General features: G+C 40.4%; 1 protein-coding gene across 22 annotated transcripts in view; it reads left to right on the plus strand.

Annotated features, from left to right (window-relative positions):
- LRRFIP1 (LRR binding FLII interacting protein 1) overlaps nucleotides 1-18,827 on the plus strand; it is a 112,013-nt gene that overhangs the window by 58,787 nt on the left and 34,399 nt on the right. For 7 of the 22 annotated variants that reach the window (XM_055811467.1, XM_055811453.1, XM_027796784.2 and 4 more), the window contains exons 4-10: nucleotides 905-952; nucleotides 2,569-2,613; nucleotides 3,146-3,196; nucleotides 8,079-8,126; nucleotides 11,229-11,285; nucleotides 16,638-16,682; nucleotides 17,652-17,717. The exons of 8 other annotated variants lie outside the window; for them this stretch is intronic. In XM_055811467.1, coding sequence (XP_055667442.1) covers nucleotides 905-952; nucleotides 2,569-2,613; nucleotides 3,146-3,196; nucleotides 8,079-8,126; nucleotides 11,229-11,285; nucleotides 16,638-16,682; nucleotides 17,652-17,717 — 360 coding nt within the window. Of the gene's footprint in view, nucleotides 1-904; nucleotides 953-2,568; nucleotides 2,614-3,145; nucleotides 3,197-6,884; nucleotides 6,945-8,078; nucleotides 8,127-11,228; nucleotides 11,286-16,637; nucleotides 16,683-17,651; nucleotides 17,718-18,827 lie in introns of those variants that run through there. 7 more of the 22 variants (XM_055811454.1, XM_055811455.1, XM_055811449.1 and 4 more) reach the window with 5 other exon arrangements.

The following is an 18,827-nucleotide window of genomic DNA, read 5'->3' on the forward strand; positions in this document are numbered from 1 at the left end:
ATTATGCTTCCTTAAGCAGGATTTCCACTTGGCGATTGACTGTACTTTAAGCTGGTGATTGTCCTTCACACAGAAATGTTATGGTCACTATTATAAATGCAGACTTCCTGAGACTAGATTTGAAGCATGTCCTTGGGGAGGAAGAAGTTCTTGTGGATCTTTGAACAGTTTTCTGTCTGGTGGAAATTCAGGTCCATTGGGAAGTTTCTGATGTTGTGCAAAGAAACTGTGAACTGAAAAATGGTTCAGAAGACACAGCGTACTAAGAAAATGCATGGCATTTGGTATTAAAATGCAGTTTTCCAGTCTTGCCTGCATTGGTGAAGCATGTCCTCTTCCATCCTTGTTGGTGATACCACCACTGTCAAGATGCCTGAACTGTAGGCAAAAAGGCTCATGCCCTGCAAAAGAGCTCTGGGGCATTCTGAATACAGTGAATAAGAATGCACAGAGGTTAGTTGTATTGTATTCACGTTGTCTTCCCCGTTTGACAAATCTGTACAGTAAACATGATTTGACAGCATTTTTCATCCTGAAAGTGTTCTGCGTTCAGATCCCTTGTAATGAGTCTTGACTTAAATGGGTCAGGAATTCGAGACTCATTATGCTCCTTGCTCCTGTCCCCACAGCACTGGTTGTTTGGTTTGCTGGTTTTTTCTTGCACTGCTGAGAAAGAAGCTGTTGAGTACCCCGGCTGTACCCCAAACGCCCCTCTTCCTTTGCTGGGCAGCTTTTCCTGGGCACGTGCTGTGGTGGGCTCTGGTGGCACTTGGCATGGCTTTTCCCTGGCATGTTTGTGTGTGTGGAGCTGTGTGGCTCAGCCAGAACCCAGCAATGCATGTCTAAATGTTCTGTGTTTGCCTTTCTCATCTAAATGCTGTTTTTTTCCCTTTTCTGTCTGTAGAAATATTATGGTCTGGATACTAAATGGGGAGACATCGAGCAATGGATGGTAGGCCTTCATCAACGTAGCTAAACAGCTTTTACGTGTTCCATATAGTTCATAGAGTTTGAAATCCCACGAAGTAGGTATTTTTATGTTTTGGAAATGTGAATTCCACTGTCATTGCAAGTGCTCTTGCAGTCAATACTTGAAACGTGGCTTTTGATCAGCTTAAAACTGGTAGGGATTTGGATAGAGCCATCTTTTTTTACAGGCCTCTGTCTTCACTTGAACATTAGATTAGCATATAGACTTGTTAAAACTACTTGTGGTACGAGGAATGCATGTACTCATTTTACTATTTGTGTTTTTTGTTACAATTTGAGTTTTCTCAAATCTGCCTTCAGGTGAATTTGGGGCAAGTTTTATCCTTGCGTCTTCAGCTACCTTTGTACTTAACTGGCCCAAGGGTACTCTTCAGTATGTTATTACTGCTCCTGTGGCAGTGCTCGCTTTTTCTGGTAATACAATGTCCTGGATTTCATGATTTGCTAAGCCAGTTGATACCAGATACGGACTTGGCCGTTAGCAACATCTGACTGTTTTAACACCCGTGATACAAGTGCAAGATGTTGCTAAAGAGCTGGAAGACGGTGGCTCCAAATGTTTTTCAAACATAAGTTTATGAAATCGCTTATCAGTGATGACACATGAAAAGTGTTGTTTGTGGCCTTGCCCTACAAGCTGAGTGGTGCACACTGAAAAAGGCAAAACTGAACAGTTGGCTTCCAGTGTGGAAGATAACTTCTCATACTCCCTGACTTCCTTGACCTTTCGTAATTAATTGGAATAAATGCTAGTTTGCTCTATGCCTTCTTGAAAGCCTGCTGCCATATGGTCCAGCCATCCTCCAGGATGCTCTGATCTCACCAATAAGCCATGAAGTCTCTTCAAGTCCTTGTTTGGTGAGCTTAGCTCTACCTTGCTAGGAATTCCCTTGCTTAGAAATAAATTCAACCTGTGGAATCTTTTAACCACAATGTTGAGCCCCCACCCCTCGGGTTTTATTGCTGTTTCTAAATTCCATGTAAAATGAGTTTGTTAAAATCAGTTAGTTGAAACACAACGCATCCTACAGCATTTCCAGCATTAACACAGCCTTTGGGTGGCACAAAGCAGCGGTGCTGTGTGTCACAGAGGCTGTAAGCAGAGCACAGATGCTTTTGGTCTGGAAGAAGGGGCCAGGCTTTGTCCCTCTGGGATACGCTAGAGAGACACTGTTGTCCTGCCACATTATTTCAAACAGAAGATTTTTGAGATTTATTTGGAAGGACTGCAAACTGGAAAGCCCAATTACAAAAGCACTGTAAGTATGCTGATACCCAGATGCAGAGAGACGCACTTGAAACATTTTTTGAGATAGAAATAAAGGTGTCACTGCATACAGTTTTCTACAAAAGTAATGAAAGTGTGTAGCAGCATAAAATGGAGGAGAAGCAAGCTGGGATCACAAATGAGGGGAAAAAATGCGTTTTCTGACCTGACAAGGTGTCACCTTTCATTATTTGGTTTTATCTTTCTGACTCCTAAACATTGCTGAAGTTCACTGTGTGTTTCTGAAAGCACTGTGGTGTGTCTGTCCTTTCAACATTTCACTCTGGTTTTTTTCTCTGCTGCCTTGGTAGGAAGACAGTGAGCGTTATTCCCGTAGAGCCCGAAGGAATGCCTCGGTTAGTATATATTTTTGCTTTTTCTTTTTAGCTAGACATTTCAAATTAAGAAAACAGACGTGTATAAGGCAGTTGCTTTTTAAAAGAAAGAACAAAACAAGTTCTCCCCACCCCAGGCAAGTGAAAACCCCAAAGCCACTTCCTGACTTCTCTGCCCTATCCCCAGTCACTCTGGCCAGGGAGTTTTTGCAAAAGTGCTAGAATTAAGGGGGGGCAGGGTGTGGAAGGTGGGGAAATAACCTCCTTGGAGTGTTTAATGTTTGTTTATTCAGACAGTGGGCCAAGAGCATAGAGCAAGGAGCTCCCAAGCAAGCTTGTCATTCATCCTGTAGTAAAATGCTTGACAGTTTATTGGGCAGGGTATGATTTCATTTACTATCTGCTTACGGTTTTAATGTAATTCTTTTTAAAGACGTTTATTTTGTATGTCTCTTCTTTCCTTCTGTCACATCAAAGTCATCAGCATTTACTTCACTGCCTGTTACTTGTGTTCTTTTCATTGTTTTCTTGTCTTTATACTTTCTTTTGGTAGGCTTCGGATGAAGATGAGCGCATGTCAGTGGGTAGCCGTGGAAGCCTGAGGGTTGGTAAATTATACAATTTAAGTGTGCATGTGTGTATACTGATGTTGCTGTCCCCCTGTACCACCAGACTGGTTATAATACTCTGATATTATCATTCTTCCAAGGTCTTGACATATTCCACGTTCAAGGCATATGGGGTTTTGTTGAGTACATGTAGGTCAGTAATTCTTCCAACCAGGGGAATTGTCAGATTGCTGTGCGCTTGTGCAGGAACACCAGCAGAGCATGTGACTCTCTAGAAACCTTTGTGGTAAAGGCTGTTTGCTGTTACTGTTGCAGGAAGTACTTAGCCAAAACCTTGGTAGATGTAGCTATTTTTTGTACGCACACTGTAAGCTCTCACATTTTATTACTGATACTGAGAATTTGGGAAGAGGAAGTGCTAGCTTACTCCATGAACAATGTTTATTAGCTCAGGAAAGCAAAAAGAAATTATCAGTGAGAATAAGTGCTTTTGAATGGCAGGGGAAGGCTCTCCTGAAAACTGCTTTAGAGATACTTGAAGTTCATCTGCAGACTTGAGTTTTGTGGAGGGAGGGGTTAGTAGGGCACAGACTGCTGTAGTAGTGCACCAGTACTCATCTGTAGGAAAAGTTCAAACAGTTTTTTTCCTCAAAATATCTGGAAAAATACCGTATGGATAATACATGTGTACAAATCTCCACTCCATTCTAGCATAGATACAGTCAGCTGTTGTAACTGTGAAGACAGTTTAAGCGATTTAATGGTTGTGAATGGTTAATGCTATTGTCTCGGCATGTGTTGATAGTCTTCAGGAGACATCAGCTCTCATGGCTTCTGAGACCTATGGAGAAGCGCTCAGCTAACCACAAAACCAGAACAATCTGTAACAGCACTATGGAGGAAGCTCTCACAGTCCTGAATGTGAATCAGCTGCAACTAGTTTTTGTTACGGAGTCATTGTGCCTAAAACTGTTGTATTTGAGAATAATCTGTTCTTCTACTAATTTGTTCTTCTACTGATGTTGTCCCTAACTTATTAGTAGCGCTAGTTATGTGGGTTAAGCTGGATGATCAGGTCTATTTTTATAGAACAAGCAAGACCTATATCATTCATAGCAAGACCTTTATTTGTAATCCTTAGTCTCTGGCTTCTATGGAGACTTCATGCCATAAATTTGGGGATTTTTTCCTCTTTAAAAATTTGCTAATAGTTACCTAGGCTAGAACAACTACTTCTTTTTGTTTGTTTGTTTTCCTGAAAAAGTATCCCCAAAAGAACAGGATTGAGTGGAACACCTGATATACCTCTGAAAGAATCTGGAAGATGAAGAAAAGTAGGGAAAAAAAACCCAACAAAAACACCCCAAAAAACCACTACTGCAGAGCCTGCTCAGTGATCCTAATAGAGTTCACTGTAAGACAGCACAAGATGCACTTTTTAAGTGTTGCATTGTTCCCTTTTTTTTAGTGGAATCTTTATTGCTACTTACGAAGTGCTGTTAAAATTTTTATTCTTTAAGGTTACAAACTTATTTGAGTGCCTTTCAAAGATAGAAGGTGCCTTAAAGCTCCAAAGATTTGATGAGGAAAAGCTTATCTTCACGGATGAATGCAAAACCTGATGTTTATTTTACTTGGATTTGGGCATGTTTATGAAAGTGTATTTGGAGGGGGAAAAAATATCTCTAAATCAGTTGAAATTTCAATTCTTTCTATTTAGAAGGTGATTATGATACAAATGGGTTGTTCAACCGTGGCCTTAACTGTGTGCCCCTTGATGTGGCAAGATGCAGGCACACTGGCACAGTACTTACAGCGGGAGCTCTGTTCGTCTGAAACACCTTTTGTTCATGGAAAACCACTACTGATTCCTTTTGATGTGTTTTTGTAATATTTAACAATGAAACAAAGGATCATATATTTTAACAGCAGAAGCTTTGTGTTCTGCTTTCCCCACCATCCCTTGAGAAGAAGGCTTCTCTGACTTTTTTTTTTTTTGTGGAGCAGCCAGCCTGGGCTGCCAGCATGCCTTCAGGCTGCAATAACCACTGGTGGTCTGGTCAACAGCAGCCTCCAGCTGTTCATGGGATGGGCCATAAATACCTAATACTTTTGCAAAGAATGTCCTTTTCTGACAGGAGGATCTGGTTGAAACTTTTTATGCTGGTATTTCTAGTGATGTTGCACAGACTCCCACTTGTCCCCATAAAGTAGCATTCGGTGAGTATCTTATGCAAGCTGACACTTAGGCATGCACAGGAAAAGAGTTTTGACAGAGCTTCCTTCCCTGATCCAAGTGTCACTGGGATTGTAGAAGAAACTAAATATTTGCTAGTCTGAACTGAAATTTGCCCTTCTACATATTTTAGTAGCTTTATTCATGATGAATTGATAGTATGTACATTTGTCATTTTACCTAGTGTGGGTTTATAGCAAATGCTTTTAATAGTTTGACCACATCTCTGTCTGGCTATTTGTGAAGGTTTGGCTCTTGCTGTGTATGTTTTCAAAACAACAAAGTAAAAAAAAAAATAAAAAAAAAAACCAAACCAAAAAAAAAACCAATGACCAACCTAAACAATTATCTCTGAGGAGTAGGGTTCAGTTTGGCTTCTGAGCTATTTTAGCATGAAGAAAGCACTAAAAGCTATTGCCTTGTGTCCACAAAGGGTTTATAAAACTAGTCAGAGAATTCTGAATGCTCTTCCTGTTCTGGATATTTGAAAGCTCTCCCTCCATCGCTGCAGGATGCCATTGTGACTGATCTACAAGACTTTGAATTTCTGAAAATTGATCTTGCATCTTTGGCACTTGGGCTCATAGCACTCTGAGAGGCTGGTGGTGTTAAGGGTTGCTGCTTTTCTGTACAAGAAGTTTTCAGTTAAATGAGCCTATTTCAGAAATCCTTTTCTCCATAAAACTTTACCACCCTCCTAATCTGGGTGGGTTTTATACTCTGGATTTTCTCCTAGAGTATTGTCTAAGTGGTTGTCTGTACTGCAGGCACCGGAGATCTGCTGAGCTAGCTTTTGGGGAGCTGGCCCGGATGCATCTGGCAGAGCAACCATCAATATGGACTGCAAAACCACCTGAGATGTTGATTAGACCAGGCTAGCAAATTGATTTAAGCTGCATAGCTGTGACTGTACTGTAAACTGTGGCCTAGTGTGTTGATATAATGCTAGCTTGAGTGTATCTCTGACTCCTGCCAGCAGATCTTCAGCTGTGATGAAAGAGCATCTTTAATAGTTTTTCTGTGGCTCATCCTGAACCCATCAAAAGTGTTCCCTCTCTTCAGAAGTTCTGCTAGCTTGATTCTTTATCGTGCAGTTTTTCTTAGGGAAGCTCAGTAACATCATTCTGTGTTTGTTGAGACACTTGAGACTCTTTAGTCTCTTTTATACTGCAGGTGTCCTTGTTCTCCCACTTCTCAGCTGGCTGTCTCTATTCTGACACCATCCAGCATGAAATATTCTTGTGTTATTAATCACTCATGATGAAATTTGTGCATTTTCCTTCTTGTGTTTGCTTCAAGGTTCCCGATTTCTGGCTTTGTGCAAGAAGTCCTGCATTATCAAAGTTCTTTAGTTGTGATTTATATTGCTGTGCCTGGTTGTTGGGGGTTTTTTTTTGTTTGTTTTGGAGGTTTGTGTTTATTTGTTTTGTTTTGGGGGATTCTGTTGATTTCTGTAACTTGCTTCAGTGTTTTCCTTTGTATTCTGATTTTTCTTTCCTCTCATGCCTTTACAGTCTCATTTGGAATATGCCAGCACCTACCCAGTGGTGAGAATAGTCTGCAAGTTGCAGTGTGTGTTAAAAACTAATCATGAAGAAGAAACTAACATGAATTGTGATAGTTGGACTGAGATAAGGGATGATCTAAAATAATCCTGAGGCAGTTTGTGGTCTGTGATGTGAAAATACTGCTTCCCTCGCCTGCTGTTCTGACGCAGTTCAGATGAAAATCGCTGAATGATTAGAGGGACTTAAGCTAGGTCTAGTTCAGTAGTTACCATTACAACAGAGCAGAATGGCTTTTATTTCCCCTAACAGACTTTCTCCGTTACAGTCTGTCTGTCCATTGTTTGACCAGGTATGTCTGGTTTTATTTCAGCATAAATGTGAAAAAGAATAAAACTCGCACAAACTCGCTCTGAATAGATCTAGCAAAAGTGACAGGACAAATACTCTGCCTACCAAAGCTGCAGCTTGTGTATTGAGCTGTCAGCTTTGCTTTGGAGGACAAAATCAAACTCTGTAAGTAATAATAGGAGGAGAGCAACTATTTGCATTGAACACGTTGGAGATGAAGCCGACTCTAGGAAAAACAAAAAGGATGTGGAAGGGGGAATGAGGATTGGGACTTCAAACTTAATTTTAAAGAAAATTTCCTTGTACCATTAGCAGGGATGTCTTGTGGCAACACTGTGTTGAAATAGAGGTGTCTCAGATCTGCAGAAAGCGAACTGGGGAGAGCAGTTTTTTACAGACTCTAGCTTTTTCACTCTCCTTCATTCCCCGTGCTATTTCACATTAGGAATGCAGTGTATCTATTTGTGAGCGACCTATATACAGAAATAGTTCAAACACATTTGGATTTTGCATGGATGTATTGATGTAGTAAGTGTAGACAGCTGGTAGCTCTTTTAATTGACTTAACCCAGCAAGCGTGAATGATTTTAACTGTGGCTACTAAATTTAACAGCACTATCATCACTTTTAACAATATTCTTTAATAAATGGTCAGTTGACTTTGAGATTTGATTTTTTTTTTCATTTGTGCTCACTGAGCCGTGTTGTGTAGAGCTGGAGGAAAACTGGACTGATGTTTTTGCATGTTGATATGCATGCTTGGCTATGGATGGGTGCACATAAACTCATTGATCTTTTCATCCTGCATTCTTAATCTCACTGCAGGCTGGATTAGAGAATGAGAGGACCAAAAAGAAGAACTACTCCAAAGCAGTATGTATCTTGACTGACTGTCTCAGCGGTTTTTGCATACAAAACTGCTGTGATAGGACAAAGAATACGTGAAGTTTGTTGGCTCTAAGAGCTCACCAGCCTAATGTCAAGGATACGGTGTAACTATTGGGACTATGTCTGTGAGAATACTGAGCATCACTTCATCTGCAAAATGTGGTATAATTCAAAGATGTCAGTGTTGTACATGAAGAGCATCTTGAAAAACTCAAAAGCTAACCTAAGCTTTAACATTAATCAGAAACAGATGATACCAATAGAACAGGTATGTAGTAAAGACTGCATCTTTTGTAAAGGTAGTTAGAATATATATGTAGTACAGCAAATTTTCTTAAAGGTAGTCCTAGGTAGTATCAGTGCCTTACTAGCACCTGTACAAGTAGGGCACTACTTAAAGCACCACAAAGCCAGAAATGGATGGAAGGTAAAAGAGAATGTGCTTTTACGCAGTCAGGATTTTAGGTGAATCTCATGGGGAACAATTCCAGGGAGGGAAAGAGCGGACAAGATGGGGCAAATTGGTGTACCGCTACTGCAGAGGGAGGGCTACTCATAGCAGAAGGAGGTTGCTGGGCTGGGTTGGGGTTCTTCAGTACATTGGAAAGGAGCAGAGAATTTTCTGAGAAATGGAAGTTGGATGTGTGATTGAGGAAGCCTGAAGAAGCAGCGTTAGCCACAGTCTAAAGTAAAAGATGTTACAAGTATAAATGGAGATAATGGCAATGAGAAAATTTTCTGCATCTGTTAAAAGCAAGAAGAAAATATGGAAAAGAATAGGGTCAGTTGCACATGAAGGGACAAGTAAAATCTGTATGTATTAGCCTCCCCAGGATGCAACTGTCTTTGTTCTAGTTTTCATAAAGGTTATGATCAGATAATTAACATGTTAATGTAGCGTAGAACAAAGGTCAGCAAGGTCCGATAAAATTGACCCTGTTCTTTAAGAGTGTCTGGAGCATTTGGATTCAAAAATGCATGCTGGAGAGGATGGGTCATAGAGACAAGGGAAATGACCTGAGCTATGGGGCTTCAGTTTAAAATCTGAAGGATACAGGGCAAATACATTTAGAAGTGCCTGAAATCAAGTGATAAACAGTTAACCTGGATTTGTGGAAAATTAATTGCGTCAATTCAACTTAATTTCCCTAAGCAAGGTAATTATTTAAGGGCATAAAGGAAAAGCATTAGATGTGACTTCATGGCTCTTGGTTGTGTCTCTACAGTGCATTAAGTGAAGCCTTGGGCAAGATGTTCTTGTAAAAGAAATGCACTGTTAGTTGAAACATAACTGTTAGAAAATGAGACAGCTGGAAAGGATCTCCTCTGGTCTCTTGCATCTAAGGCAGCATCATCTGTTTTTAAAGGAGAAAGAGTTCTACAGGAGTCTGTATTGCCTAGCTGTCCAAATACAGGGAGTGAAGGTGGGTTTCATGTGGGGTTAGAATAAAAATACTGATGAGACAACTTCTCCATTAAATAAATTCATTATTTAATGGAGAAGTAAAAATAAATGAACTAAAAATAAATGAAGAATGCCACATTTGGGAAAAAGTAAATACACTATTACAGAGTAAGGAATTCTGCATAGGAGTGGCTCAGATAATGATCCAAGGTTACTTTTAGTCAATATTACATAGCTGAAAAAAAGGCTAACAATTCCTCAGTGTAGTAATGAAAGGTAATTGGTCTGCATGGTGCTGTTGGGGCTGCAGCTGGAGTGTTGCTTTCAGTTGCTGAAGATTTTTTTTAACCATTCTTCAAGAAAGTATTAAAGAAATTCAAAGAGCTGGAATAAAAATGGAAAGAAGCCAAGGTGCATAGCCTGAGAAGGCTATAGCAGTATTTCAAACCAGTTCTTCCTGAAAAAAGAAACTGGATGTTGGCCTTCCATTTGCAGTGATAATATTGCACTTCAGTAGAAAATCTTTAGTTTTCCCAGACGTTGCTTTACCAGCTTGTGTCTAAACTGGTTTCTAAGATAATTTGTTTAATTTTTCCGTGGAAGCTCCGGTGTAGTATATGATGAATATTTTGTTTGAAAATTGATTCAGATTGGGTTTAGTGGATTTTCATTTTGGGAATGCATTAAAACTTGGACTTCAAAACTTAATAGAAATGCTAATAAAATTTCCACTAAAAATACCACCCCAAATAGAGAGTGCTTCCTCATTTTCAATGCTAAAGCAGGCCTTGTTGTGTAGTGATACCAGAATAGTGAATTACTTGAGAAATCTGAGCTTTTAATGGTATTGATTGAGGTGACTTCTGCGTCTATCCTCTTTTTCTTGAACACCATGTTTCCAGACTAAAAACTGCATTGTAGTGATAATTTTCTTTTATTCCTGACCGTGCTTGTGAAATGCTCCTTCTGAGCCTGGTTTTTTGCCTCCTTTTAAGAGAAAACATCTTAATGACAACGAGGCAGGCTATTGAGTGTGATGGAGGGCAGCTGAACTGACTGAAATTTCTTAAGTCTTTGGACTGCCACACAAAATACCGGGATATGGCAGATGGTCACTGTCTGGGTTTAATGTTGATGTAATTGGGGAAAGCTAAAAAGAAGAGATTTCATACAGCGTTGCATGTTTACTAAACTGAATGTCTCAAATATAAACGTAGAATTTATTCTTCTGCTACATTTTGTTGCTTTTTAATGCCTTAGCTGCCAGAGGTAAAAGTAACTACAGTGATAAATTTCTTTTATCATAGTCCATCACACTTGTTGCCCGCTTTTTGTTCTGTATTCCCTTCACAGTGTTTGAAGAGACAGGTGCTCTAGTGCAGTAATAATAGGGGAAGCAAAAGTGTTTCTTAACAAGAAAAAAAGGGGTCAGAAAAGGCAAGCAGGAGTATCCTTGACATTTTTGGCTGGTATACAGGTACTGACAGGCACACAAACGTTCATGTCCTCATGTTTGAAATCATGACCTAATCCTGCACTTCTCCTGTACCTGGTGTATCTTTGAAAAGTTCTCTCTCTGCCTTTGCTTTTCATAAGTAATGACTTTTGCTAAAAATTTCCTTTTGGGTCTGCATCAATTTTTTACTCTCCTTTTTTTCCCTTTTCCTTGCCTTCCATAACAGACCAATGGTTATGAGGAAGATGTGTATGGATCATCCCAGAGTAGAAAATCTAGCAGGGTTAGTAGATGATTTATATTGCTATAAAATCTATTGCTCTATTTAATGGGATTAAAGCTAATTAGCAGATTCATTTCTGTGGTAAAGCAGGTTTTTCCTGTCTTGCATGTTGTGGGTTTTGCAGTTTGTCAGATGTGGAGCTGCAGCAATAAGCCATCTAAAATAATTTTAAAAATTAGGCCATGAGTGGGAAGAGAAGTCTCTGAATTTGGTACAAGTAGAACTTGGAAGCCAGAAATGCTTCATTTTTAACTTTCACCCAGTTTTGTTTACATTTTGACAAGAACTGGTTTGGCAGCACCTGGCATGGAGGTTTCCCCTGTGCTGGTCAGCAGAATGATTGTTTTCCAGCCTGTGTAACATGTTCATGTTGTGATCCAACACTGAAACTCCCAAGCTTCACCAAAAATTTAGTCCATGTCTTGGGATTTGCATTTGTAAAGTGGACTTTGGATTTTGAATTTTCCCCAAATGTCTGCTGCTTATTTGAAGTTTGCTTAACTAAATACCTTTTTTTTTTTCGTTTTTTCTTTCCTATTGTATAAACTGTATCCTAAGATTTCTCGAAACTCCCAAAGAGGTGAACAAGTGTTGCTGCTTAGCTACTTACCATTGATGTACTTCTATTTCTAGAAATATTCTTGTCAAAAAAAAAGCTTAATTATTAACTGACTCCATAGTGTGTATGTGGGTCACAATGTTCCCTTCTGTTCCAGCACAGTGTTTTGTGTCAATTACAGGAATTAATTGTCCTGCTTTGTTAAATATTGGGGTTTGCAAATTATTTAAAGGTATTGTCTCAAGTGGAGCCTGAGTGAGGAGGCAGGGAAGGGAACAGTTTTTTCCTTGCCTTGTATTTTATCAAAGGCAGACAAAAGCTCAGAGCCTGTTGATATTTATGCTATTAAGCTTCTAAAGCAATTTAGTGGCATGCAGACTAAAGCTCTGTGTTTAGGGGAAAAGTAAATTACTTCTAAGACTCCATTTAGCTACGTGTTTGAGCAATACATGCTAAACATGAGATAGACTTAAATGAGCTATTTGTAAGCATGAAGTTAAGCAGGCGCTTGTATAAATAGTGAAATGGGACCTTATATTTCATGTCCATTTAAAATTGTTTCTTCCATAGGGTTTTATGCATTTAGTTTGCATATATGGATAAGAGACAATGAAATACTGTTGCTTAAACCGATAAGAAAACAGTATGTCCTGTTGTTGGCACTCGTGCTGAACTGCTTAACAAGTTCAAGGAACTTTATTATGTAGCACTTCTGACAAATGATGTTCTTAGTCTTTAATGACATACTCCAGAGCTGCAGGAAGAGCAAAATATCTGTAAGAAAGTCATCCAGGGAAAATAAGTTGTTTGGTTTCCATTTAAATGATTTTAAATCATCTTGGTTTTAGGGTTTGCAGCATGGAAGTTTAGTCTGTGTAGAGCATAATTATGGCAACATCTTTAGTTCCTTGTGGCTTTCATTATTAAGTGTAATTTAGAGTAATCATTGCTTAGAAGGGGGAAGAACGTTTAGGGAAACAGAATAGCTGAAACTCCAAAACCAGTTGATGCCAGTCTTGCTGCCATTCACCCGCAGGAACACTCTCTCCAAAACCTCCAAACCTAAACGTAAAGATTGTCAAAGTGACAATGAAAAACTAAGAGGAGGAAAATTCTTCAGTGCAGCAAGGAAGTGATGAGTCTGCTGATAATAGCTGTTTCCAAAATAGGTGTCCAATTTTAAGTCACAAAATGGAGCCATGTCTACATGGAGATCAGCCTTCATACACTGTACTTGCAGTATCACAGGTTGATTCCTTAAGTATGAATCAGGAAAAAAGAAGCAGAAAGATGATTTTTTTTTTTTTTTGAGGTTGGTTTTGTCCTCAGCATATACCTGTGGTATTGTGTCTTATCCACAGATCTGTTTGCTTGCAGTGACAGAAGTCCAGTGTGAAAAGCAAACAAGTTACTTATAAGTTGCCACAGATATCCCTCATTTTTAAATGGAGTTAACACCTACATAGTTTATAGCGATGATGTAAGGATTAGTTAGGGTTTGTAAGAAGGCTGAGTAATTGCTGACTACTGGAAGCAGCGTATCTTGGTTGTCTGGACCCCCACAAAAAATGACTGGAGAAGTACGCTGTTGGAGGACAGCTGTAAAAGGAGAGCTCTGCAGTGTAGCACAGAAGGTAGAGGCATGCAGATCTTCCCGAACAACCATTCCCACCAGCATGCACGCACCCATGGGGAAATAAGGAATCTAAACAGTGCCTGGGAGGCTTTGAAAATACCTTTGCAACTTGCGTGTTATCGCAGGGCTAGTTATAGGAGACTGCGTGAGCACAGAAGTCATTCCACAAGGGTGGGGATGCAGGGAGGTAACGTCTCCTCCCTTGGCCCTGCACGCTGGCTGTGGCAGCCTGGGCTCGCTCCTAAGCACGCCTTCCTGGCGTGGCTTTATACCCTGCCCGTTTGGCTCAGGGCTGCATCCGTTCCTGGCATGGCAAAGTAACTATTTTATCACATTTAAAATGTGTTTTTAGGCTGCCATTTCTCTGAGAATAAGGAAAATACTAAGGCTTCCTAGTATGTATTTTCTTTGGCTCCAAAAGATGCATAATTGCTTACATGGATTTCCAATCTGCATTGAAAAGACCTTGATTTGTACATCTAATATTTCTGCACATTAAAACCAGCTGATTATAACAATTTAAGTTGTTCATAATGTGTTGTTGCAGCCTTTCTTTAGACATGTAGCACATCTACGGGTGCTTTTTCTAAAGCTCTTAGAAGCTGAAATACTGAGTTCCACTCAATATTATAAATATCCTACTGCTGTCAGCCTTCCTGCACCCTGGGAAGCCCTACGTGTCTGCCCTGTGTTGAAGCGTTTGTGCAGCAGAAATTCTCACAGCTAATACACGACAGCAGAAAAGCTGAGCTGGCATCCTGCACTCCAGTACAGGTGCTGAGGCGGGTGAATGGAGATATTGTGTACCAGGCTAGGTAAATAAGGTAGTATTTCAGAGGCTAAAGGTGATTTTAAGTCCACTGAAGTTGTCAGTCAGTCACTATTGATTCTTTTGGTATTTAACTTGAAGTTGAATTAAGATCTCCCCATTCTTGGGGAGACCAAATAGGTGGACTGGAAGTACAAGGTTGGCTAGATGCTAGGTAAGAAGCTGCATAAAAGAAGGTGTTTAATGTAGACAGTCTCACTTCTTACAGAAAAGTTTTCTTTGCATTCAGTCTTGCCACACCTGGCAGTGGCAATTAGCTCTATCATCTGCTGCAGCGGGACTGCACATGAAAATAAATAAATCCTTTAAGGCAGGAGCCTGGGTTTTTAAGGTATGAAGCTGTGATGCAGCCATTTATTCTGAACTTAAGTCTGGAAAATAAGGTTTCCAGCATCTTTTAAATAAAATGTTGTCGATTCTGTCTTGCAGAAGCTGGAAATATGCTGGTTAATACAGCTTCACTTACCTAGAGTTAGGATGAAACATAGGTGCACAAATTGCATATGTGCTACTGAAAGTATGGTCCATTGTCTTCCAAGTCCCATACAAACCATGTCCCAACAGCATACTGTCTCGTTGGGCCATAAGCAACGAGAGAGGAGGAGGGAATGTGAGGATTTGAAACCTTTTCAGTGGAAAATAAACCAAATGGGGGTATTGTGTATAAGATGCTGTAGGGATAGAGGAAAGGCCTTTTGTATATTTAAGTAAACTTCTACCTTACAAATAGAAAGGGCACACGATTTTCACACATCCTTGTACCTTTAATGCAGTTACCTCTTCTTTTTGCATCTGTGACCACTTTAATCCCTTGCAGTTTGTAATCACGTAATTTACTTTTTGCTTCCCATTTAGAGGAATTCAGAAGGTTCTTATATTGCGCAGCCACAAGTTCTTAAGGGGTTTTTTTTGTCTGTTAATGATGCAGGCTTCGTACTACTCAGATCTGGGTCTCCACAACAGCAGCAGCTACGCTTCCACATCTCAACCTTCTTCCCAAAATGGAAATTGGGTCTGTTGCCCTCTGGCTTTACCTGGCCTGGACTTGTTCTAACTTCATTTGGATAATACAACCTCTTGTCCTTAGGAATTAATTTGGACCAATTGTCAAGAGCCTCTGTAGCTCTTTTTACTTAAAAGATCCCCCAAACCAACAACAAAACCAGTAAACCCAAAACCAGAAACCCAAACCAAACAAAAAAAGCCAACCCAAACCAGACCTTTTAAGATGGTAATGAGTAATGGAAAGCGGTTTTAAAATGAGCACAATTAATTTCCCTTTGCTGCTTCTCCCTTTCCTACGGTTACTTTGTTTGCTTTTGGCCTCAGTTGGTCTGGCAAAACAAGGGAAATCACTCTCTTCCATTTGAGGCAACTTCTTTGCTCGCTGTGTCAGTGTAGCAAGCTTAAGACAATCTATCTGCATAAAATGAAATTGCAAGCAAAGAATTCACAGGCTGCAAGAAGAAAAACCCCTGAAGCTTGAAGATCATCTGGGAGGTTGGATTGTCCTCTGTGTGTGGGCCAGTCAGATAGCCAGTCAGGTGCTATCAGAGCAGTGCTGGAGCAGTGGTCCGCAGCCTCTTCCCGATGGGCAGCTGCACGAGGACGTCGCCTGGTGTTTGTGGCGGCCGGCGATGGGGCACTGCAGATGTGGAGGAGGAGGGTGACTTGCAGCAGGTTGTTGCCTGCAAGCTGTGGGCTGGGGACCACTGCTGGAGCATCTCTTGCACCTAATGATGCCAGATAACAGCTTGCGCTCTCTGAACTTGATTGCTGCGTATTGTGAACGATGATTACTAACAGCAAAGTAATTTGTTTTATGGTGCTCTGACTTAAGTACTCATAATTTTGTCCTGAATTATGTAGGTTTTCTCTGCATTTTTGTTTAATAATGAAATACACAAGAGATGATCTTGCACTTGTGTGAAACACTTAAAACGTGTATCTTAAAACACTTCTGTCTTTGTATGTAGCTGCTCTTCTGCCTTTGGTTGAAGTGAGAAACGCCCTTTCTGGCTGCTACACATGAATGTGTGTGCGACAATAACAACTTAACAACCTAAAATTAAATAATGCTGTTTTGCTTTATGCATACTGTCGTGTCCTCCCTTCCTGTAGGAAATGCATGTGTCTGCTTGGTATTCTTAGTCTTTAGGAGTTGAGATCTAACGTTTTTATGGTGCAGATGACTAATATTCTCTATGCTGGGTTTCCTTCTGTTGTAGTTTAATAATCCTAACCTCTTATCAAGATGGTTAATTCTGCTGTAGGCGCTTTTTTTGTTTCATTTTCTATGCAAAAAAGTTTTGTGCTTGTTTTCCTCAGCCCTCCTTGCTGTACAGCGATGCCCTGCCAGCCAGAAGTTACAGGGTTTGTTGTACTAATGCTCTAAACACAAATGCCAAAGCCACTCACCTTCAGCCATGCATATGTTGTCTCCTACCTCTGTAGTTCCCGTTGGGTCCATTTGTTTCACACTCTGATGTCTGATGCATCTGAATGCACATGTGCAATGGTGTTTGTACAGACCTGGATTTGCTGATGATCCTTCTGTTTATTCCTGTTGGAACTGTGCAACCACTGCTTGTGGGGTTGTGATGCTGCCACAGGCTTCTCTCTGGATGGAGACGATTGTTTTGGTGTGTTAGCTACAATGTGCAGGAGTGGGCCAGAGAGAGGCAACATCAATTCTTGCTGGTTGTGTAACAACTAACAAAAAAATCTGTTTAAAATTTTTTGTAGCCAAATTCCACCGTTTGTGTTTAAACTTCAAAGTGAGCTCAGATTTTTTTTTCTCAAAGCTTAAAGGTAGAGTTTCCTACTCCCTCAGTGTTTCCTGAGCGACGCATTTATATGCTAAAGTGGAGCCAGTCTTAAAATGTGCATCTTCCTCCTCTCTTCTATTAAGTTAGTAAACTGGCTAGTAAGTGAAGTTCATCAGGTGTGGTTTTTTTCCCCATATTGCCAGCATCAGAAATGAAGGTTAAACAGATTTGAACAATTTAAGAATTGATGTAACCATTTTGTTGGTAGGCAGTATGAACTGTTGAATTGATGATTGGGAGAACGGTTAGAAATGCATGACTATGTGATGGACTGAGGGGGGGTGTGTGTCAGATTTTGCACGTGCCTCATGGCATTTCCTAGCTCACTGACTTCAGGTTGTGTTAGATCTTCACTTGCATGTTGCTTGTGGTTGCATACGGATGTCCCTGTCCTTGCACATACTGCTTATTCTCCAATGTCCTTCGTGCTGCACCTTGCGAGTTTGTAATTCACTGGACTGAAACCAGAAACTAGGTCTGCCAGTCCTGTTCTGACTCTGTCTTTTAATTGTAGGCGTCTGTGTATGACGAGAGCGTTTACAGTGGGAGTCGTCGGTATAGTGCCTCTAGTTCTCGTGCTGTAAGATGTTTTCTGCATTTCCCTGTTGTCTTGTCTCTGTCCTCCAGTAACCTGTGTGTACTAGAACGCAGCCTTTTCTGGGCTGAGGAACATGTAAGATGGACCATGGGAGGTTTATAGCCTGCTGTTGTAGGCAAAAGTATGAGCACCATTTCCGTGAGCTTCCATGAAATAACGAGTCATGACTTATCTACTGTTGTAATGCCTGGCCTCGCGCAGACCAGCTCTGGCTGGCACTGACAGAGCCCAGCCCTGCGGCGAGGGGAATTCAGCTCTGCCTCGCTCTTGGTTTGCAGATAAAACACTTTGGAGAGGCAGTACATAAAGTCCCTTCCCTTACCAAGACGTAATTCTTTTTTTGAAAACTGAGAATACAATTAAAACAAACAAAAAGTAATTCACATCTACATTAGCACTTACCTGCTAGTATGTAGTAAAGGATTTTTGTGAATGTATGGCTTGCTTTGTTTTGTTTCTTGGGTTTATATTCTGTAGTGAGGTCTGGGTGACTGGTGATGATGTTTTCAAAACACATGCTCCTGTGAGTGGAGGGCTCTGTTATTTATGGGGAGCAACAGTATGAGGAATGACAATATAAATTGTTTTCTTTCAAAAAAAGAGCAGCTGCAGGACTCTATTTACAGATCAGAAGGCAGAAAATCCTCTCAGATGGGGCCTCTGCGTTGTGGTGAGCATTTGGGCCAGGCAGTACATCTGCTGCTGTTGTAACGGCCTGGAGAGGAGGGAAAAAAAAACCAACCAAAAAAAACCCCAAAACAAAACACCACAGTCGTCTTTGATTTTTAGATTCTGCTCTGTGGGCCCACTGCTGATTCTGTCTGAGATCTTCCCTGATTATCAAAAAAAACCCAGTCAAACAAAAAAACCCCAAACAGCCTGACAAATAAACCACCACCACCTAAGACCTAACAGAAAAAAAGTGTCAAGACAAAGCATTGATACTGATTTAACCTTAAAAGTTACATTTTACTAGCTTGGAGAAGGAAACACTTTCAAGAATGCTTACTAAGCACTTGTTAGTCTTTAAAGGACTATGCTATTCTCTTGCAATCACACCGATTTCACTAATTGGGCTGTGCATCTTACTGC

The sequence above is a fragment of the Falco peregrinus genome, chromosome 8 (genome assembly GCF_023634155.1).
Source record: "Falco peregrinus isolate bFalPer1 chromosome 8, bFalPer1.pri, whole genome shotgun sequence".
NCBI classification, from domain to species: domain Eukaryota; kingdom Metazoa; phylum Chordata; class Aves; order Falconiformes; family Falconidae; genus Falco; species Falco peregrinus.